This window comes from Schistocerca piceifrons, chromosome 4 (assembly GCF_021461385.2).
Source record: "Schistocerca piceifrons isolate TAMUIC-IGC-003096 chromosome 4, iqSchPice1.1, whole genome shotgun sequence".
In the NCBI taxonomy this organism is placed as follows: Eukaryota; Metazoa; Arthropoda; class Insecta; order Orthoptera; family Acrididae; genus Schistocerca; species Schistocerca piceifrons.
The window spans coordinates 425693605-425716677 of NC_060141.1; the positions used below are offsets into that span (position 1 = coordinate 425693605).

The following is a 23073-nucleotide window of genomic DNA, read 5'->3' on the forward strand; positions in this document are numbered from 1 at the left end:
TAAACCTGCCTCACAGAACTGTTTGCTTTATAACAACATTGCCAGCGCCCACTACCCGATGTGTCCATCGGTCCCTTAACTTCTACCGCCGAGCGGTCTAAGGCGCTGCAGTCATGGACTGTGCGGCTCATCCCGACGGAGGTTCGAGTCCTCCCTAGGGCATGGTTGTGGGTGTTTGTCCTTAGGATAATTTAGGTTAAGTAGTGTGTAAGCGTAGGGACTGATGACAGCAGTTATGTCCCATAAGATTTCACACACACATTAATTTCTACCTTGCGGTCATGGCTGCGCAAAATTTTCAGGAATTTCCCAAATCCGTGCCTATACTTAATTGTCGCGCAGCAGTATGTATTCAAATTGTCATATTTAAACCCTCACGCAGCGGAAATGTGTTGCAATTCTGCATCAACATTTATACTCTCAGCTCACGTCCAAATGTGTGGCAGAGGGTACATTGTAGCAGATGATTCAAATGGCTCTGAGCACTATGGGACTCAACTACTGAGGTCATCAGTCCCCTAGAACTTAGAACTACTTAAACCTAACTAACCTAAGGACATCACACACATCCATGGCCGAGGCTGGATTCGAACTTGCGACCGTAGCGGTCGCGCAGTTCCAGACTGTAGCGCCTAGAACCGCTCGGCCAAACGCGGCCGGCTACATTGTAGCAGACCATACATTAACGTTTGTTATTATTCCCTGCATTGATAGTATGTGGAAATAATCACCATCTGTGTGAACTGTTAACTGTCTGCTTTCATTTTCGTGGCTCTTGCGGTAGTAGGCCAAAGAATATCTATAAGTTTTGCTCTAAAATTTGTTCTTGGTAAATTATAAGCAATTTTCACGAGATATTACACGTTTTTTTGAAGTCCTAGTTCAATGTTATCAACATTGTAGATACATTCTCCAGAAATTCAAATAAGCTTATCACCTTTCCCACTGCTCTTGTTGGATGCCCTCAATGTCGCTTGCTAGTTCAACCTGATAACAATCCCACACAAGAACGCAATGCTCCAACATAGGCCATTCGTTTGTATTTTAAGTTTCCGAAAGAGATCTGGCATTCCTCTATCTACGTCTTATTCTATGTCCTTGCTCCATATCATATAGCCTTATTAAAAGCATTGATGCCTGGCTAAGAAACAATGAGACTGCAAAGAAGTACGACTTCTCTAAGTGCATCCCTCAACTTTTCTGAAAAAGGGAAGAGAAACAAAACTCACCAGTCTCATTCATTCTGCAAGCAAACCGCCTTTGATTTTAACCACAAAAATAGAAAGATTGTCTTGATGTGCATTTAAGATAACACACGGAGAAGAGATATCTGCTCTGTAATTAAACGAATCGTAGGCGTGAACATCAGGCAAAAACCGGTGAGAAATAAATATATTCTTCCTGCAAATTAAACTAGAAATGTTTTCCAGTTTCTATAATGAACTTCAGAAGTAAAAAATACATTACACGTAGACAATCCAAACTGTGAGTAACCACTGTTATGAATAAATTGAAATGGTTCTGTTAAATGTTACCCTTCAATTACAGCATAATCCTTGAGACCATAAAGCTTCAAATAGATAACAAATCTACTAAGTAATAACTGTGATGTCTGGTTATACGCATTTGAAACACGATTGCGTTGTTCTTGCTTTAGCGAACTGCATTTCTAGTGGACAACGTTATATGGCAGAAAGCAATGAAACGTCGTGGCAAACAGAAGCTAGACAGATCTTGTACAGAAGAGAAAGGATTTGCTCTCATGATCTATTCACTGTATTGGTCACAGAAGGCTTGTAATGCTTCAAACTGTCGAAACAGCCTCTTTCTCTGTCAGTCGACCAATCCGAGCTTTCGTTCCGTCTCAAATGACCACGACGTTGACAAAATTTTAATCATCCTTCCTTTCTTCTTTCTGTAACATCTGGATATTCATTTCATGCCACTTAATGTGGGCATCTTCTGTTTCATCAAAGATTATGACAGTATTAGTGTTCGTTTCTTGGTACTTTTTGTGTAATTTTCGAATTTAAAATTTATGTAAACTTTTCGCGGTCAATTACAATTCACTATACTAGGTGTGGAGTACCATATTTCTAAAACTAAATTTGTCCAAACACAATATTTTTTAATAAGTCTAGTTGTAAAATACTAACTAAGTCTCTTGGATGTCCTGTGTTTCTAGTCAAATGTTTGAGCGGTGCGAGAACAGTACACCCTGTAAATTACGCAACGGATTTTTGTCCGAATTTCCATAGCCAAACGATGAGTGGGAAATAGACAATTGAGGTAGCAAATTGACCAGCAAAAAAAGGGTTTAAGTGCTTGAAAGTAATCAGGGCAATTAAGAATAATTTAATTAGTGATTTGAGGCACAATTGAAATATTTCACGACCAGCTGCTGCTAGCTATGTAAATGATATCTCTTCAAGGTCCACCTACTTTGTGCGTAAAAGAATGCAATGGAGTGATATTTAAGTGTCAAAAAGGTTTCCTTCGAATCAAGTATTAAAGTTAAGGCATTTCGAGAACAGAAGACTCTTGGGAGACAAATGAGGTGACATAAAGCACACCTAGCTGTTCCGCACAGAGAAAGTTGCAGTGTTGTATTTAGCTGTCAAAATGACTTCCTTCAAACCAAGGACTTAATTCAGTACAATTCGAGAACAAAAGATGTTATGAAAGAAAACCAGGTGTCAAAAAGATCACACTCTCTGAACAAAACGCAAAAACAACAATTTTTTTTGTTTTTGAAAAAAAATCAGACATTTTGTGAAATGATTTGTCTACAAGTAAGAAACAAAATAAATTAGACAAGCATTTGATGCGTCTTTCGAATGATGCTCGAAACCAACATTTGTCCACCTTTCGAATGATGCTCGAAATATGTACAGCAAATGAGGAGCCGATTGAGAATTTGAAGTTCAGTGTTTAATTTAAAATCAAAGAATTTTAAAGAGTACTTTGGGGTATTTATCTGGTAGACTATGTAGGCCGTTCATTGTGCTGTTGTGCGGCCTTGACATAATATCATCTATGCCCGAAGGTGCGAAAAGGTTCCAACGATGCCTCAGTCTCAAAAATTTAAAGAATCCTACAAATGTCAGGGGAATGTGCATTCTCAACCGGCACTTCATTTGCTGTGCACGACTTCGAGCATCATTCAAAGGAACGTCCTATGTTTCTCTAATCCATTTTATTTCGTACTTTTAGGCAAATCATTTCACATAACGCACGACCATTTTTTATTATTTATTCTTGGAACTGAATATGAATGACCATAATGCTCCAAACGTTCTCAAATGAGGAGAGATCCGGCGACCTTGCTGGCCGAGGTATGGTTTGACAAACACGAAAACAACCAATATAAACTCTCGCTGTGTATATGGAGGCATTGTTGTTGTTGTTGTTGTGATCTGTCCAGAGTCGGGTTTGATGCAGCTCTACATGCTACTCTATCCTGTGCAAGCTTCTTCGTCTCCCAGTACCTACTGCAGCCTACATCCCTCTGAATCTGCTTAGTGTATTCATCTCTTGGTCTCCCTCTACGATTTTTACCCTCCACTCTGCCTTCCATTGCTAAATTGGTGATCCCTCGATGTCTCAGAACATGTCCTACCAACCGATCCCTTCTTCTAGTCAAGTTGTGCCACAAGCTCCTCTTCTTCCCAATTCTATTCAATACCTCCTCATTATTTATGTGATCTACCCATCTAATCTTCAGCATTCTTCTGTAGCGCCACATTTCGAACGCTTCTATTCTCTTCTTGTCTAAACTATATATAGTCCACGTTTCACTTCCATGCATGGCTACACTCCATACAAATACTTTCAGAAACGACTTCCTGACATTTATATCTATACTCTATGTTAACAAATTTTTCTTCTTCAGAAACGCTTTCCTTGCCATTGCCAGTCTACATTTTATATCCTCTCTACTTCGACCATCATCAGTTATTTTGCTCCCCAAATAGCAAAACTCCTTTACTACTTCAAGTGTCTCATTTCCTAATCTAATTCCCGCATCATCACCCGACTTAATTCGACTACATTCCATTATCCTCGTTTTGATTTCGTTGATGTTCATCTTATATCCTCCTTTCAAGACACTGTCCATTCCGTTCAGCTGCTCTTCCAAGTCCTTTGCTGTCTCTGGCAGAATTACAATGTCATCGGCGAACCTCAAAGTTTTTATTTCTGCTCCATGGATTTTAATCCCTACTCCGAATTTTTCTTTTGTTTCCATCACTGCTTCCTCAATATACAGATTGAATAACATCGGGGATAGGCTACAACCCTGTCTCACTCCCTGCCCAACCACTGCTTCCCTTTCATGCCCCTCGACTCTTATAACTGCCATCTGGTTTCTGTAGAAATTGTAAATAGCCTTTCGCTCCCTGTATTTTACCCCTGCCTCCGCTGCCTTTGACGCCTTCACCGTTTTCCTGGCAAGATACTCTTACATGGACCGGAAGCTCTGTACGTCACCTTTAAGCGCTGCTATCTGTCGACACACACATGTCTGCTGTAATGTTAACGTACACAATTGACGTGCCTCTGCGTAGGGACACTGTTGGACTCGGCTAATTGAGGTAATCTTCAGAAAAGTGGAAATCTCAAGAAGCCATCGCTGAAATTCAATAGTCAGGTATTTTCTATATTGAACGTAAACAACTACGGAAGAAGTACGTAAGAGGTGTAGAGGGACTGCACAGAAAATACTAGTCCTACGAGAATTATAGAGCTACCAGAGCTAACTGCGAAGAGGAGACACGAGAAAATGCAGAGTTCTGTATTATTGATCGGAAATGAACTGTCACAGGCATCTACGACTGATGACAAGGGAACTGTTAAAGAAAAAGGGGGGTGGCGGAGGGGGGTTATGGATTCCACTTTTCCCTGATGAAAGTACTGGCGGCCAATCCCGCGTGACTGATTTCCGAGGGCATCACGAAACCAACCGAAGTGCGCTCGTCTCCCTTCGTGTATCGCCACGCAGGAGGTTTCCTTACCTTTTTTAGTATAAATAACGTTAACATCAGAGAGACAGCTCTGACGTTGTGGTTGATAATGGAAGCAATGCTGAAGAAAAATCATGACACGTTCATGGCATTTGTCTACGTGGAAAAAGCGTTGGACAATGTCAAATGGTGCAAGAAGTTCGAAATCCTTAGAAAAATAGGGGTAAACTATGGAGAAAAAGAGGTAATATACAATATGTACAGGAACCAAGAGGGTACAATACGAGTGGAAGACCACGAACGAAATTTACGGATTAAAAAGGGTGTAAAACAGGAATGTAGTCTTTCCGCCCTACTGTTCAATTCATACGTCAAATAAGTAATGACGGAAATAAGACGAAGGTTCACGAATGGGATTAAAATTCAAGGTGAAAGGTTTCAATGCTAAAATTCGCTGATGATATTGCGGAATGAGCAGTCTAATGAGTACAGAATATGAATTGAGAGTAAATCGAAGGAAGGTGAAAGTAATGAGAAATAACAGAAAGTGAGAACAGCGAGAAACTTAACATCATAATTGGTGATCACGCAGTAGATAAAGTTAAGTAACTCTTCTACCTAGCCCATGACGGAAGGAGCAAGAGAAGTCTACTACTATCAAACATAAGTCTAAATTTGAGGAAGAAATTTCTGAGAATGTACGTTTGAAGCACAGCATTGTATGGTAGTGAGACATGGACCGTGGAGAAACTGAAATAGAAGATAATAGTAGCTTTTGAGATTCCGTGCTACAGAAGAATGTTGAAAATTCGTTGGACTGATAAGTAATGAGGAGGTTCTCCATAGAATCGGCGAGGAAAGGAATATATGGAAAACACTGACAAGAAGAAAGGACAGGATGTTAAGCCATCTGTTAAAACATCAGGGAATAACTTCTATGGTATAGAGAAGATAGAAGAAGATAGAGATTGTGATACATCCGACAAGACAAGAAATTATTGGGGACTTAAGTTGCAAGTGCTGCTCCGAGCGAAAATGTTAGCTCAAGAGAGGAATTTGTGGCAGGTCAAATCAAACCAGTCAGAGGACTTATGACTCAAAAAAAATTAACGGTTGTCCCCTCCACTTTGTTTGAGTGGGGCGGGGCGGATAGTTATTACTTATCCTTTACCGTAATGCGAACCCCTGCCTAAATGCCTTTGCTCAGCATTCCCAAGCCTACAAGATAACTGGTTTATGACTCCGAGTTATGAGTCCGTACACTTGGAAGCTAGCCACCACGTGCTTACAGCAGGCCTGATACCATACAGCAACCTCGACATGACCAACAGAGGCCCATAATTAAGGTAACAGGGGTAACAGCTGTTTTTAGCTAAGGTAACAGCTGGCTCTAGCGCCTTCAGGCAGGTTATTCCCTGACCAACAAAAGGAGCATTTGCGTTTCTGCTGTTAGCTCATTGGTATAAGTTCGCCTCTCGGTTTCCCAAACATTAATACTGGAGGATGTAGTCGTAGATCAATGCAATTGGAGCCAGTTGAACCACTTTCTTTATTAAAAAATAAAAAAAGGAGAGAGGGAGAGAGCAGAATTTGCTTGGTCAAGGTTGCGATGGGACTGATGGAAGGTGAATGCATTGGAAGGATTGGCTAGTGGGAGAAGAATAAAAGGAAGGAGAAGATACGAGAAAGTGGATGACATTAAGGGGGGTGAAAGCTAAATGTAAATGAAGGAAGCGGCAGAAGACAGAAGGGCATGAAAAGCACTGTGTGAAGACCTGTCTTGGAGCAAAACATGTAATAGAAAATAGTATTTCATGTAATTCACCAAACACCGTAACAAATTCGAATAACACATACTAAAATTATTTTCTACTGCGGCTAAAACGTAATTTCTGTTCAAAACTATATTCTATGAACATGTAGACTGTTTCTTCGTCTAAGCGTCTGAACACCCAATCACTCGCTAAAATTCAGCGAAGTCGATGGTATTCACGCTAATCTTTTTTATTTAAACAATATACAATAACTAACCAATTTAAATATGCTGAATAATTATTTGACTTCGAGGATTTCTGTCAACTAGTCCTGTCAGTGAGTGCTTGCTTAGCAGATTTTTTTATTATTAAATAACATGTTCGTGAGCATGCCTTACCTTGCACGAAACCTGACACATTTGACCTATCCACTGCTTCTGGTTTTAAACGTTACTCTGAGCTTCGCATACCTTTAATGTCTACCTTAACGAATACTGTCCATGGTGACACGGGTTACCTACAAAACAATGGACTGCAGACTGTAACTTATTAATTCCTTTTCCCCAGCCCTGCCACCCCCCCCCCCTCTTCTCTCTCTCTCTCTCTATATATATATCTATCTATCTCTCTGTTTGTGTGGGTGTGGGTGTGGGAGAGAGAGAGAGAGAGAGAGGGCGACCGCGCCCGCGTGTCGCACTCGAGGTTGAGTGAGATTGCGCGCCCGTGAGTGGATGTGTGTAGATGTATATAAATGGTGAGGTTCTTAAATGTTAAAAGTCATTACATATTAAAAGCGAAACGACTCTTGTCACCTCGTAGAATCTGGTGTACTGTCGGTGGTCCAGTTTCAGGAACCAACTGATGAATACGGCGAATTACGACGTCGAAATATCGTTTTGGGAAGACGTGGACCACCGATTCTACGAGGTGACAGCGAATCACCGGGAAAGTTTGAGCAATGAAGCTATCTTTGATTACAAAAGTATATTGGACAATCGAGGCTAGAAACGCGTAAGCGCTTCCCTTCTGGATAGAACGAGTGAACCACAAATCACGAAGAAAACATTCCCTACCTGTGTCTAACGCGCAGTAACTGGAGCGCTGCAGATTTTATCTCCTGGGAAGTCTATCTGCTCTGTCACACTCACGCTTTTGAGAACGTCTTAAAAGTTCTGACAGCCGCGGGCCAATACACTTAGAACCCAGAAGTGACATTAAACTTCAAGAAGGGAACTTTTCTTTACAGCTAAAATGTTCCGCATGAAGAGCTGTCAGCTCAAGAGTAATCGAAACAAAACTTGTAATGTAAGGTGCTTCTCTGAAGTGAGTTTACTATCTCCTTCGAGCCCACCACGCCGCACTCAGCTCGCTCGATTCACAAATGCTTCTCTGTCCTAAGAACGACATATAAATTAGCATTCATCACGAAAAACGGCGGGCTATGCTGTTAACGGTATACGATGGTAGGTACGCCTTAATGGCAATTCCCGATTCCAGGAAATTAAAAAACAGTTCTATCCGGTGCAGGAAGCATTTTACTTCGACAATACTTTCTGCATCATTTTATTATTATGCATATGGTCAATAAAATGTAGCATCGTGAATGAAGCACAAAATATGTGCCAGATATGACTAATGAAGCAAATTGACTAGTAAAATTTATTTCTTAATTTCCTCATTTTGGTTTTAACCCTCGAGCGGCCGCGTCACTTCTTGTAACATCAGCAGTCGCATTGTTTTCCTATCAACAGACATCGCGTTCTTTAGGAAAACTACTGCTTTAATTTGCATGGTATTGAAAAATATTAACTTATCGTATCATATTCGGATTATTTATTAGATGTGTATTGTTAATGTTATTATGAACACACAAATTTTACCGATCTTGTTCATCCAGCTCATCCACAGTGTTACATGCACACTGTTCACAGACAACGGAAGAATGCTTTCCGCACGCGGACATCTTACACTGACAACAGCGAACTGTAGTTACAACGTTCTTTTTTTCTGCCTCTCGTAATTTAGCGATCTTTTTGTTTACGGGCCCTTCGTATTTATAAGGCGCCAAAAATATTTTGAAGTTATTTGGAAGCGCGTGAATGTGGAGTCTTGCAACTAAGTGGCGTTTCATAACTTGCTGAAACAGCTGTTTCAAAATATCGTCCTTGTTTTTCTTGGGTTTTCTGCATCACACTGAAACAATATTTGGACTTGATACCAGCGATATTTAGTAAAGCAAGCCATGCGGCCACTGTCCGACTTTTCAGTTACACGAGCCACAAGAGTATTTGCTGCACGTCTGTTCGGCTATGTCACACCCTCCCTTTGTCATGGTTTAGTCCATGATAATATATAGTTTATTGGTTCCTTCATCAACTGTACCTTCAGTGACCATGGTACTAAACAGAACAACACTGTTTTTGGGCACATACGACATTGCTTTTTTTTTCGGCTCCCACTGGAGTGATGTGGAACTGTGCTGCGCCGACCTCACTTGGAGTACATTTACTGTTTCAGTGAGAAGCGTCATTCCAAAAAAACTGAAAACCGCATATTTCTTCGTGGCGGCTTTCTAATACAGAAAAAAATTAGGAAATTCAATTAAAAAGGTTAATACTTCAGTGGATAAATAAGTTATAAACAAGTATATGAGAGTCAGTCCAATGAAAACCGAACACCCGCCACAACGAGACAATGGAGTGGTTCCATTCGAAAGTAATCACCACAAGCGTTAAGACATTTATCGCACTAGGGGGCGAAACGATCAATTCTAGTTTCGTAGAACACGGTCGGCCGCTGAAGGATCCACAGCCATACTTCGTCTTGCACTTCGTCGTCCGAGTGAAACGGATATCCCCACAAGTCTTTTTTCAGGTCATCAAAGATATGAAAATCGCACTGGGAACGATCTGGGCTGTACGGAGGATGTTGTAGTGTTTCCTGAAGCGTAGCCTTTGTCCAATTGGCAATGTGGGAGCGTGCGTTATAGTGCAACAGTTTTCACTTAATGGCACATCGTAACTTCTACAAAGTGTCTTCACAGCGTTGCACATTGTTTGTGGTTCCACGCTCGAGGAAGTCGACGAGCAGAGGGCTCCTGCAGTCGAGGGAGGAGGTCGTCATGATCTTACAGAAACTTGTGTAAACAGCTTTGAATTTCTTTTCCGGGGGAGATGTGGGATGTTTCCACTGGTGGTTCTGCCGTTTGCCCTCAGGCTCGAAACGGTGACATCACGTAAGGTCGTGATGACCTTTGTCTTCGACTGCAGGGGACCTCATCTCGTTGAGTTCCTCGAGCGTGGAACCGCAATCAATGCGCAGCGCTATGATGACACTTTTCAGAAACTGCGACGCGCTGTGAAGTCAAAACGCCAAGAAATCCTGTTGGACAATAACGCCCGTTGGCACACTGCCAATCGGACGAAGGCTAGGCTTCAGCAATTTGGTTTAGGAAATTCTGCAACATAACTACGTACAGTCCGGACCTTTCCGCCATGTGATTTTCACATTTTTGGCGGCCTGACGAAAGATATGAGTGGACATCAGTTTCAGTCGGAAGAGGAAGTGCAATAGTGATTGGGGTTATGGATACCTCAACGTCAACCGTGATCCATGAAATAGAAATTGGTCGACTCGTCTCCCAGTGAGATAAATGTGTTCACATGTGTGGTGACTAGAATGGAACCACTGCACTTTCCTGCTGTGGCGGATGTTCGATTTTCATTTGACTGCCCCTTGTAGTACAGCAGATCACCACTTTTCGATATCTTCAATTGCTTATGATACATTAGGGCTGTGTGGGTTACGCGGAACATCCTACACAGGTCCGCAAACGTCCACAAACCTTCATGGTGAAAACTGTATAGATGGTAACGGCCCTAAAATGTTTCCCATGTTGGCATAGGACAATTATGATAGGAAATAAATATTTAGTTTCTTACTGAGGGCAAAAAAGTTACTCTTTACGGCAGCAACTTAAGTTTCTGTAAAGGACCACCGTCAGTCTCAATGTGTGCAGTGCAAGGGCACATTACAGTTTGCCACATACTCTCAAATACAACATTGTCTGTTTTATAAGGAGGCAAGCACTTAGAATCCTACCAATCAATTCCTCTGCAGTTTCCACTGGTGTTGCACCCATCAGAGACTTCTTTCATTCTTGTAAGGTCTCTGGAATTGAGACGCAGTGTGTTGGCTAGAGGAGCGCTACATAGGCTTTTCATCCATCCTGTTACACTTTTAACGAATATATTCCTGCTTTCTAAATATATGTGTAATTTTGTTTCTTACGCCTTGTCAGCTCTGGCTTTGTGTTATTGGTGCAGGCGCACGACCTTCAGGCGAGGGACTTCAGCGGCACCGCCGATCCGTACGCCAAGATCCGCCTGCTGCCCGACAGGGGGAACGTCTGGCAGACGCGCATCCACAAGAAGACGCTCAACCCAGGTGCGGCGTGCAGCGTCTGCCTCCTGCTACATTCATTGACAAGGCACACACCTTGCACATCCTATTGTCATTCCTGTGGCTCCTCGAGACGTAATCTGTGTAGTGCAACTGTCTGCCTGTAGTGTTATCTATGTGAAGGTGTGGGAACGTTTTCTAAATGTTTGCGAATCCTGTCACTGTGGCGGAACGTAGGTACCAGTCCATTATTCACGTAGGCAGATGTGGGAAACAGCCTAAAAACCACATCCAAGTTGACCGCACACTAGCTGTTAGTCCGCCAGGCGATATAGATCCCAAGCTGCCTGTCCGAATTCCGGAAGCGGCGTACTAACACTTGCGGCTACCCCCCTTCTTTTTTTTTTCGTCGTCCTACTTTCGAGCTCTTCCTTCGTCGTTTTTTCGTCAGTGGTTCTATGCAAATGTCGCATTACATTATCAAATCATACCGATGAGAACTTCAGTTTTTTTAGTATAAAGGATGTCAATCCCCTGAACGAACGCGCTGAGCTTATCCGGGCGGGCAGCTCAAAATACGAATAACGTCAGCGAGTAGTCCAAGTCGCCGGAAGTTTCTTATTGTCCCATTCTTGAAATAGGCTGGAAAAATGTCAGCTTATATGCACGCCCATTCGCGAGCAGATTGAATAATTGTCTAGTGTGTTCCCACGGCTCTTCCACATGCTGTAAACAGGGGGTTGACGGCTGTAAATTCAGATGCGAAAGCTAGTCCCTACAATTAGAAAGCCTGCCGTTAAAAATGCAACATCAGGGAAATTTTACTTAATGTGAGTATACATCACAGTAGGAAAAATACATGATCAAATGTACAGGTGATTTAGAGGTATAGAGTGTGCATAATTTCGCACACAGAGCAGTCACGTCTGACAGAGACAACGGCCCTAACTCAGCTGGGCATCAGTAACACTGAGCTTACATGACATAATTATAGGTGCGTCACTCAATGCTACGTGAGCTCTACGCCAGAGTTAATCAATTATAATGGCTGGTGTGTGCTGGAACGCCAGTTCGTCGGAGTCCCATGCAACTACAGTAACAGTCAAAGATGACAAAACAGAAGTACGAGGATCATTTCAAAAGTTCTTGTCGCTATAAGACAGAATTGAAGAAAATAATTTATTTTACAAAATACCTTTATAGGTCTTCAGTATACTCTCCTTTCTTGCTTATGACAGATTCCCACCGTTTTGGCAACTTCTGTATTCCGGGTAGGGTACCTTCGTTGTTGAGCTGTCTGATTGCTCGAATCACTTCATTGTAAGCTTCATCAATTGTATCAAAACGTTTTCCACGGAGTTGTTCCTTCAATTTTGGAAACAAAACAAAGTCTGGTGGATTTATGTCAGCAATTACATTGGGTGCGGAAGTAATTCCCATCCATGTTTGTCGAGCGTGTCACTCACTGGTAGAGCAATATGTAGTCTTGCATTATCGTGCTAAATAAAGCCACCAGCCGTAAGCATGTCATGCGTTCTTTGACGAATTTCCGGGCGCAAAAATTTTTTCAGAAACAGCTTTAGAGTGCGCCTGTTACAAGCGTCCCCTGGGCACTCTATTTGCAGCTTTCACTTCATTCATGTCATACGCAGAGATCATCATCAGGTCCACCTTTGATTGTTCGCAGTGGAATTTTTACGAGCCTGGAGAGTCGGGACATTTCCATTGTGACGACTCAAACTTCAGTTCTGGCTCAAAATCACTTATCCAGGTTACATCAACTGCAACAGTCTTTCTAAGAAACTTTTCTCCACCCGTTCAATAGCATTGTAGCAATTCTTCTGTGATTCTTTTGCGATCTGCTTCCTGCTTTTCCCACAAATCATGCGTAACTCGTGTGGCAGCATTTTTTCTCATTTTTAACATTCCAGACGATATTCTGTAAACTGAAGTGCCAGACATTCAGGGCTCATCTGCCTTTTTCCTTGCATATTTTTCGTCTATCTTCTCTTGAAATGTCATCAACAATAACCTGAGATGTGTAATCTGTTGCAGTTGATGGCCTCCCACTTCTTTTCTTGTCCTCAGCGCTTACCCGATCTTCACGGAAACGAGCAGACCACGCTGTTACTGTGCTACGGTCAACTGCTACCACACTATTCCCGTACACTTCTCTCAAAGCGTTATACATTCTTGTTGGATTCTTTCCACATATGGATTCGATTTCGATGTATGAACGCTGATCACTGTATGTAATCGTACCTGACTCGGTTTCAGCTTCTATTTTAAAATTGATTTCCTCACGACATAACACACGAACGAGCGTGAAGACATACACAACCGCTTCCATTACAAAATATAGAAGTTTGAATTCTACAGAGAGGAATACAGTGACGTGCGATAGAAGAATGCTGTGTGAAGAGGCGTGGCACTGCACTTTGGCACACTTAAGACCGAATAACATGTCTTACATTTCCTCGACAAAGCGAGGTGCCGCAGTGGTTAGCACACACGACTCACATTCGGGAGGACTACGGTTCAAATCCGCGTTCGGACTATCGTGATTTAGGTTTCCGGTGATTCCCTAAATCGCTTCAGGCAAATGCCGTGATGGTTCCTTTGAAAGGACACGGCCAATTTCTTTCCCCATCCTTCCCCAATCCGATGGGACCGATGACCTCGCTGTTCGGCCCCTTCTGTCTAAACCAACCAATCAACATTTCCTCGAACATGCATGGTTTGTATATCATACTCTTCAGAAGGATGTACGCTATAAAACCCGCCCGGTTGGCCGTGCGGTCTAACGCACGGCTTTCCGGGCGGGAAGGACCGCCTGGTCCCCGGCGCGAATCCGCCCGGCGGATTTGTGTCGAGGTCCAGTGAGTCGGCCAGTCTGTGGATGGTTTTTAGGCGGTTTTCCATATGCCTCGGCAAATGCGGGCTGGTTCCCCTTACTCCGCCTCAGCTACACTATGTCGGCGATTGCTGCGCAAATAAGTTCTCGACGTACGCGTACACCACCGTTACGCTACCACGCAAACGTAGGGGTTACACTCGTCTGGTGTGAGACGTTCCCTGGGGGCTCCACCGGGGGCCTAACCGCACAATAACCCTGGGTTCGGTGTGGGGCGGCGGAGGTGTGAAGTGGACTGCGGTAGTCGTCGTGAAGTTGCGGACCACTGCGGCTGCGGCGGGGACGGACCCTCTCCGTCGTTTCTAGGTCCCCGGTTAACATAACATAACGCTATAAAAATGAACATTTTTGAAAAATCGATTTTTTAATTTTTGACGTCTTATCTCAAACGCTCGAGTGTGTGTCTGAGGGAGGGGGGGGGGGGGGGGGAGCACTATCAAGTTTTTGCCCCGGTTCGGAAATATCGTAGATCCGGGACTGGGTTGCACACAGGTTTGACTGCTGCAGTATTGGAATGTGCGGGCAACCTCATTCGAGGTGGTCGATGTTTGCCCAATGAAGGATGCACTCCGCGGGAAGCAGTACGCGGATGATGGGGAGGTTATTGATGCAACAAGACGTTGGCTGTGACGTCGACCAGCAGAATGGTGCCATGTGGGCACACAGGCCCCCCACTAAGGTGACGTCAGGCAGTCGCTCTGACCGGAGACAATGTTGAAAAATGGGGTTATGTAACCAAAAGAGTGGGGAAAAACTGGGTGGATTGGAATCCTGAATAAAACCAACCTGCTCACAGAAAAAATGCGTTGCATTACTTTATTGAGCGCCTCCTTGCACATCAAGCAACGGCATGAGTTGTTAGGTTGAAATTATATCCAAATGTGACACGGTGGGTGAAAACAAACTGCAGCGATTAAACACAACACGACATCCACATACAGCAGTGAATACTCTCCCAGTGATGCCACTCTGAACGAAAATATTGTCACCGGTACAAGGACCTCTTCCCAAAAAGAAATTGTCAGCGTTTTACCTTAGAATGGAGCAGAAACTTGATTCATTACCAAACGAGTCACTGTAAGATCTCCTAAGCACTATCGCCAATTAAGTAAAAGCAAATGTAAACTACCAAATCGAAAATACCGCTATCACAATTTACGAAATTTACATGCACTTGACCTGAAATAACCATTAGTAATCACAGGAAAAAGCACAACAGGTCACTTACTGACTTCGCACTACTGGAAAAAAGCGAGGTGGCGCAATGGTAACACATTGGAACAACATTCGGGAGGACGCCTGTCAGACCTCATTTCGGCCATTCACATTCAAGTGTTCCCTAATCGCTTAAGGCAAATGCCAGGATGATTCCTATGGAAAGGACACGACCGATCATGTTCCCCAACCCTCCATAATCCGATTTTGTGTTCCACCCCTAATGATCTAGTTGACGACGGAAGTTAAATTTTTACTTTCCCTTTCAGGAGCGTTGAAGTATCAGATACCCCAAACCATAGCAACTCCTATGATCACGCAGCTGTTAAATTCAAGCATTCTGCACTGTCTTAACATTCTAGCAACGGAAACGTGCTTATTACATTCTGACACGCTGACAGATTGACCTAATAGCGGCCACTATAGACCGCGTATATTTTGGAAAAATACTGCGTAGAGTGGCACACGTTTCAGTATCAACATAATAAAAAGTAAAAACACAGAAGTAATATACACAAACACTGTATAATTATTTACATCGTCAGCAGAATGTAAAGATACCATGATACTGTAGTAGTAAAAAAAGCTATAACAAGTGTACATAAAAAGAAAAAATAAGTCATGACAAGAATAATAATCACAAGAGGTTGTGGTGCTTTGTATGAAAAATGGTTCATGTTTAGTCACTTCTGTTTTTTAAAATAATTTTAACTAGTGAAATAAGGATGGATTTTAATTTTGATTTCGAGTGAATAAAGTAGTGCACGTACAATTGATTATGAAATGGTATCCAACCACAGAACTAATTTCTTCATCAGAAATAACTTCGCATTAATAAAAACAGAAGATCTGGCAATGTAAGATACGTGACGTCAGCAACAACAATGACGACTCTTAACACTCTTTAAAAAATCTCTATGAAATATAATACACTGGTACCACTGTGTTCTCTCTCGTTTATTCCTTCATTGTTGTCTTGACTTCTGCTGTGAACAATCGTTTCTGTCTGTGATTGTTACAAGTGGAGGTATTTCATATTTCTTCCGCCTGTGCGTGGTTGGCGCACAAAGTGCGCCGCCAGATACCAGTAAGTATTTTTTTTCGGTTTATGTGCTATACTAAACCTTAACGTTATAGTGCTTAATTGTTTTACATATTTTGTAATTATTTTTGCTTTTGTAGGACTAAAAGATGCCTTAATGACGCCGAGATTGAGTGACTACTCAATGAGGATACAGATTTTCTGGTATCAAATTTCGAGTTTGATGATTGTGAAGATGAGGACGAAGAAGAAGAAGTGATCACACAGAGTGACCATGATTCAACAAGTGAGCAAGAATGTGCCTCTGAAGCAAAAGAAAGTGACATCGAATCTGTTTCAAATGATAAGTATTCTATTGGAAGGGACAAAACGTGTAAGTGGAAGAAAAAATCTTGCAGGGCAGCCGCAACAAAGACAAAAAGTAAGAACATTGTCAAGATACTTCCCGGACCTAAAGCCATAGCCAGGGATGTCAAGGATGATATAAGTGCATTCACTAAAATAATCAGCATTAACATGATCGATGAGGTTGTCAAATGTACCAACATGTATATTCAACATAAAAAGACTTGTGTAAAATATGTGAAAGAAAACGGTACCAAAGACTAGACGAGAGATGAAATAATGTCGTTGTTAGGATTGTTATACATCTTAGGAGCGAAGAATTCTAACCATACAAATGTGAATGAACTTTGGACGACTAATGGATCAGGCATGCTGATACTTAGAGCTGTGATAAGCTCCAAGCGTTTTCTGTTCCTATTACGATATCTCAGATTTGGTGATAAAACAACACGACAAGCGAGATAAGAAACAGACAAGTTAGCCGCTATTAGAACAATTCTTGACGAGTTTATTGGAAACTGCAAAAACAGTCACAACGTGAGCGAATTCGTAACCGTGGATGAAAAGTTACAAGCATTTAGAGGACGCTGTAACTTCATTCAGTATATTCCAAATAAACCAGCGAAATATGGAATAAAGATGTTTGCTCTCTGTGATGCGAAAACTTTTTACTCCAGTAACTTGGAGATATATTGTGGCAAGCAATCTCAAGACCCATTTGCTGTTTCAAACTCTCCTTCAGATGTGGTCACCAGGCTTACCAGTCATACTGAAGGAAGCAATAGGAATGTGACTATGGATAATTGGTGCCGGCCGCTGTGACCGAGCGGTTCTAGGCGCTTCAGTCTGGAACCGCGCGACCACTACGGTCGCAGGTTCGAATCCTGCTTCGGGCATGGATGTTTGTAATGTCCTTAGTTTAGTTAGGTTTAAGTAGTTCTAAGTTCTAGGGTACTGATGACCTCAGATGTAAGAAGTCCCATTGTGCTCAGAGCCATTTGAACCATTTTGATAATTGGTATACCAGCTACGCACTAGCACTCTCCTTACTGACCAGGAAACTCAAATGCATTGGAACAATGAGGAAAAATAACCGTGAGATTCCGCCAGAACTCCTGCCAAAGAAAGATAGAGTACAAAATTAGTCTTTATTTTCGTACCAAAAAAATATTACTTTGGTGTCCTACGTACCCAAAAAGAATAAAGTTGTGATTCTCCTATGTACGATGCATGATACTGGAGCCATCAGTAAAGAAACTAACAAGCCTGAAATCATTATGGACTATGAAGCCACAAAAGGAGTTGACATTGTTGATCAAGAGTGTGCCTCCTATCCTGTAGCAAGAATTACGAGAAGATGGCCTTTGGCCATATTTTTTGAGCTGATGGACATTGCAGGTATCAATGTCCAAATAATCTACCATGCAAACTCTAAGCATCCTAAAATCCCAAGAAGAATATTCTTGAAAGGCTTGTAATATACCCTAATGAAACCACATCTGCTACAGAGAGCTAAGTTTCCATCTCTACCATCTGACATTTCACCTTTCCTTCGAAATTACAAAGAAGCGAAGTAGCAAAAGTAGGAGAGTCTTCTTCAAAGAAGCGTGGACGACATGTAAACTGCGGACGTGCAAAAAACATAAAATCTACGATCAAGTTGATTCTTGCCGCAATTTCGTCTGCAAACGGCATGTGCCTATCAGATACACATGTGAAATCTGTAAACACATCGACTCAGAAAAGATGTTACAAAGAAATGTGTGTGCATTGTTCACTTTGACAATAATGTAAAGTTTTATAGTTGATTATTACAAAATTGCACCGTCTCTATGTGATATTTAGTGTTTGACACGTAAGACATGGAATACGATCTTCTGCTAACCCAAATATACGTGTTCTGTTTTTCGTCATTCGTAAAGCCATGTAAACATCAATAAAAGTACAAACAAGACGTAAGAAACAGAAAAAAGCGCCCGCTCGCATATTGAATGGAAGCGCACTCGCTCGAGGGTTAAACAAAACATTTATTCATCAAACTGATGTCCAGAAACGTGTGAACTGAGAACCTCTTAACTTTCAAAACATTCGAAAACTCTTACCTGTACTAAATGGTGTATCGTTCTCCCACGTTTGCGATTCTGAAACAGTGCTGCTACAACTGTATAAATATTTGTAACTGCAGCTGCAGTAATTGGCACCTTGAAGCGACAATGTTTGTTTTTGACGTAACAGTATACAAATTAACAAAGGGTATTTACAACTTCCCTTAATAATGAAAGTAGCTGCAAGCGTCGATAACGAATGAAAATACTTCGCGCTGGATGTGTGATGTTTACCGCTCTCAATGGAGTGCTTGCACTTCAAGTTCACTGTATATTCATCGTAGTTCTGAGTGCCGAGTGTACTGTTACAAACGCGGTTCTGTCTCATTATGCCTTAAAACAGCGTCGAGAGCCGCTAGTTCAAATCCACATTGATAATCAGTCTGTTGGTCATTTCCGGGAATTCATTGTTTCGATTCTAGTTACTACATATCGATACATGAATCGTTCCTATTCCCTCACGGACTATTTAAATGTTTATGGCTCATATTTTTCACTTCAGGCACAGACTTCTTAAGCGAAAGTAAATTATTTTCAAGGAAGAGAAAAACATATTAGGAGGTGCGACATCGTGAATTGAAGTAACCATCCAAGGAAAGTTTATTTTAATGCTCTTCAATCCCAGTGTTTGACTGCAGACATACATCAGTTTATTATCGATTTCGGTCTTTAGTGGCCACCTTAAGATTTGTTTTGTGAATGAAAAATATTAATGCAAATAAATGTGCAATATAAACTACACATGTTGACATTTTACCAGACAATGCTGTTACACATGCGCAAATATCGAACATGGGCTAGATAAACATACCTGAACATCAAAAGGTAAGATAGTTCATGAAATAAAAACAATTAGGCTAACATTGCGACGTTAATTTCAGTCAAATGTGGAAAACATCCAGTATGGCCAGAAATGATAATAATAAAAAAAAAAATGACATCCAGCGTGTTAAGACTTCATACACAAACTACCGACTGATAGGACTGTCAACCAGCGCCGGCAACGATTTTAGTTTTATCCTAGATTCTATCGGAATTTTCCCTAAAATACCCTACAAAATCTTTAAAATCTCTAAATTTAGGGCATTTAATTATAATAAAGTACAACACATTGTTTCACTTTTCAATAACATAAAATATCTATAATACAATACTCAGAACTTCTATAGATTTACAAGATCAGAAGCTTTCAGCTACTACTTTTACACCTTTCGTGGCATTTAACGTGACGCTATTGGACTCTAAAACTGAGCAGTTGTTTTCTAGGATTCCCATTTGTGTTTGAAGTTACTCGTTAAGGGTTCCGTTGTTAAGTCTATTTGCCTTATCTGTTTTTACATTTTTGAGAACACCGAATAATGCTCCTGCCTCAGCATTTGAAAGTGGAACTGCTAGTAAAAATTTAATGACCATTTCGAGATTTTCGTAAGTAAAATGGTCACGATGAACTTTCAACCTTATTGCCTTATACCAATAAATTTAAGCTCCCAATTTTCTTTCTATTTATTCTTGACCTTCAACCCCAAAATGCTTGGCGTCGATAAGAGCTTGATTATCCCATTCATCGTCTGCTTTTTGCACGTTGCTTTTTGTCACCAAAAAATTGAAATTGCAAAACACGTCTTCCACAGACTGTCTACAGTTTTCGTGCTACTTGTGGATACCCTGTTACGCAGCCATTATAATCAATCGACTTTTCATGCGATTACTGTAAGTATAATACGACTAAATTCCGATGTCGCCCTTAACAACTGTAACAGAACAGCTAATGTATTAACTTAACGTTAGACGGATTGCACACAATAACGGTTTGAGAGAATACCTTTTAATATATCTGTGGGGGCCATAAAGCAATACGTAAAGTGGCGCCTATCATAAATAATAAGGTTACCATCTCAAGATCAACTTTTCACTAAACTTCCCTAAATTCCTGTTAAAATAAAACAGCCCTGAACCACACAAAATACAATATGTTTCGTCCTAAAAAGGGGTGAAATCCCTAAAAGTGGAAACACCGCTTCAACATCATACTGCGGTGCAATCACAACAGCAGAACACCAGCGCACTTAGCAATTGCATGCACAGCTTGCTTCACCAAATTAAAAAAAAAATATAACAACAGTTATGAATAGTGTTCTAATTCCGGTATGTACAAAATAAATTGCGGCGACTATGATCAATACTACAATAGGTAGAGAGCCACCTATTTAGCATACCGTTTCAGGGGAACATATGCAGTAAGAGAATAATACTACCATCGGGATGCATTTGGCAAAGCCCACCAACTGCGTTTATGACATCGAGAGCAATTTCCGTACTCTGCATGTTGCACCGAAGGATCGTTTGTTCAGATTATTCGAGGAATTAGAGGTTAATAACAGCAGAAAGACAGTACCTAAAAAATTATCAGTGAACAGAGTGAATTTGTTCGTAACGCACATTTTTCTCTAAATGGTAATAAGCTAAAACTGTTCGATTTCCTTATCTGATTACTGTCCACAAGTACAGGACGCTCACTTTCACATTTTTTGGGTCTTGAGGGACGTGATAGACCCTCTAACGTACACAGGTGGCTTCGTAAGTTAAACATAGTCGTTGTTAATTATCCTCTTCTCATAGAGGGCAGTACTGTTTGCTGTTTTACACAAATATATCCTCTTTGCTGACAATTTTTATATACTATGCAGTTATTTTATGCAAAATGGTGCCTATATGTTGTCACTCGTACTCTAAAATGTTCGTTATACTACAACTTGATTTTTTTTCTTTTATTAATATGCTATATTTTTTGCCAACTGATGTTTCTACAACATTTTATTACCCCATCTAGCCATTTTAATTATTGGTTGCTATTCCTGACAATACACATGCCACACATTCTTGTTTTTCGTAGCTATCATAACTATTATTGATATTTGTCCTGTAAGCTTTGTGTGCAGTTAACGACACCCGGCGAATGCCACCAAGTGCGCTTGTGTTCTGGCTTAGTGATTGCACAGCAACACGATGTCGCCAAAGGCGTTGCCTCGTTGAATACACTGGTTCTCTTCAGATCACCGAAATCAAGCACCGGTGGGTGGTGCCAGTCCTTGAATGCATAACCGCCGTATATGTCAAGTGCTGTTGCCCGTTTTCCTGTACCCCTTGATAACGATCAGCACCTGACAGAGGTTGAAAGGGACCTCATTGTGGGTCTCCATTTGGCCAGCTGCTCAAACGGTGCAATATCCAGATTTGAGGGCTTTCGGATGTGACAGTGGCCCGATGTTGAGCTGCATGGGAACATGAGGGTAGGCATGTATTAAACCGAGGACCTAGAAACGACGGAGAGGCTTCGTCCGGCCGTAGCCCACCACAGGCCAGAACAGTCCACCCACCCCGCCGCCCCACACCGAACCTAGGGTTATTGTGCCCAGTGGACCCCCCCCCCCCCCTCCCGGGAACGTCTCATACCAGACGAGTGTAACCCCAAATGTTTCTGTGGTAGAATAATTATGGTGTACGCGTACGTGGAAATGGTGTTTGCGCAGCAATCGCCGACTTAGAGTAACTGAGGCAGAATAAGGGGAACCAACCCGCATTCGCCGAGGTAGATGGAAAAAACCATCCACAGACTGGCCAGCACACGAGAGTAGGCATATTCGTCATTATGTTCTGGCCTCCACAAGGGAGGATCGCCGTAACGAGCACTGAGCACATCATAAGTAACCCTTGCACATCTGTGCCTGCCATCCGAGAACAAATAATAGATTCCCTGCAACTTTCTGTGTCATCCCACATCATTGGCCGGAGACTAGCAGGTGCCACACTAGGATATTACTGTCCAATGCTTAGGCAGCCGTTAACTTGCAAAACAAAAGGGTTGCATTTGGAGTGGTGCCGTGAAAGGGAAGCGTGGACTGTTGATGAATGGCGTTGCATAGTGTTTAGCAAAGAGCCGCATTTCTGCACTATTCCAGATGATCATCGTCAATTTCACTTTTCATGCCAATCTGACGTTTGTTGCTTTCATTGTATTGCTGTTTTTGTTGTCACGGCGACGGGAACGGTCGCAGGGGAGAAGTGACGGAAAGCACGGCAGGACAGAGTGGCCCTCGAACAACAACACAATGGGAGAGGACAGACACGACCAACGAAGGACAGAACGAACAACAAGAAGCCTGAAACAACGGAGTCACAAGAAAACCTAACAAGCACGTCCACTCGTACACTGAACAAGAAAATAAATAAGCTGTCTAAGACGAGGCGATGTGTCCAGAGACGTACGCAGGGTTAGACTGGCTAGCTGAGCTTTTTTTTTTTTTTTTCTTTATTGAATTTCAATTCCCCCCGAAGG

General features: G+C 41.8%; 1 protein-coding gene across 1 annotated transcript in view; it reads left to right on the forward strand.

The window, feature by feature from the left end:
- LOC124795889 (synaptotagmin-5) overlaps window positions 1-23073 on the forward strand; it is a 117457-nt gene that overhangs the window by 61476 nt on the left and 32908 nt on the right. The window contains exon 6 of the mRNA XM_047259969.1: window positions 11041-11161. Within this exon, the coding sequence (XP_047115925.1) occupies window positions 11041-11161 (121 nt within the window). The remainder of the gene's footprint in view (window positions 1-11040; window positions 11162-23073) is intronic.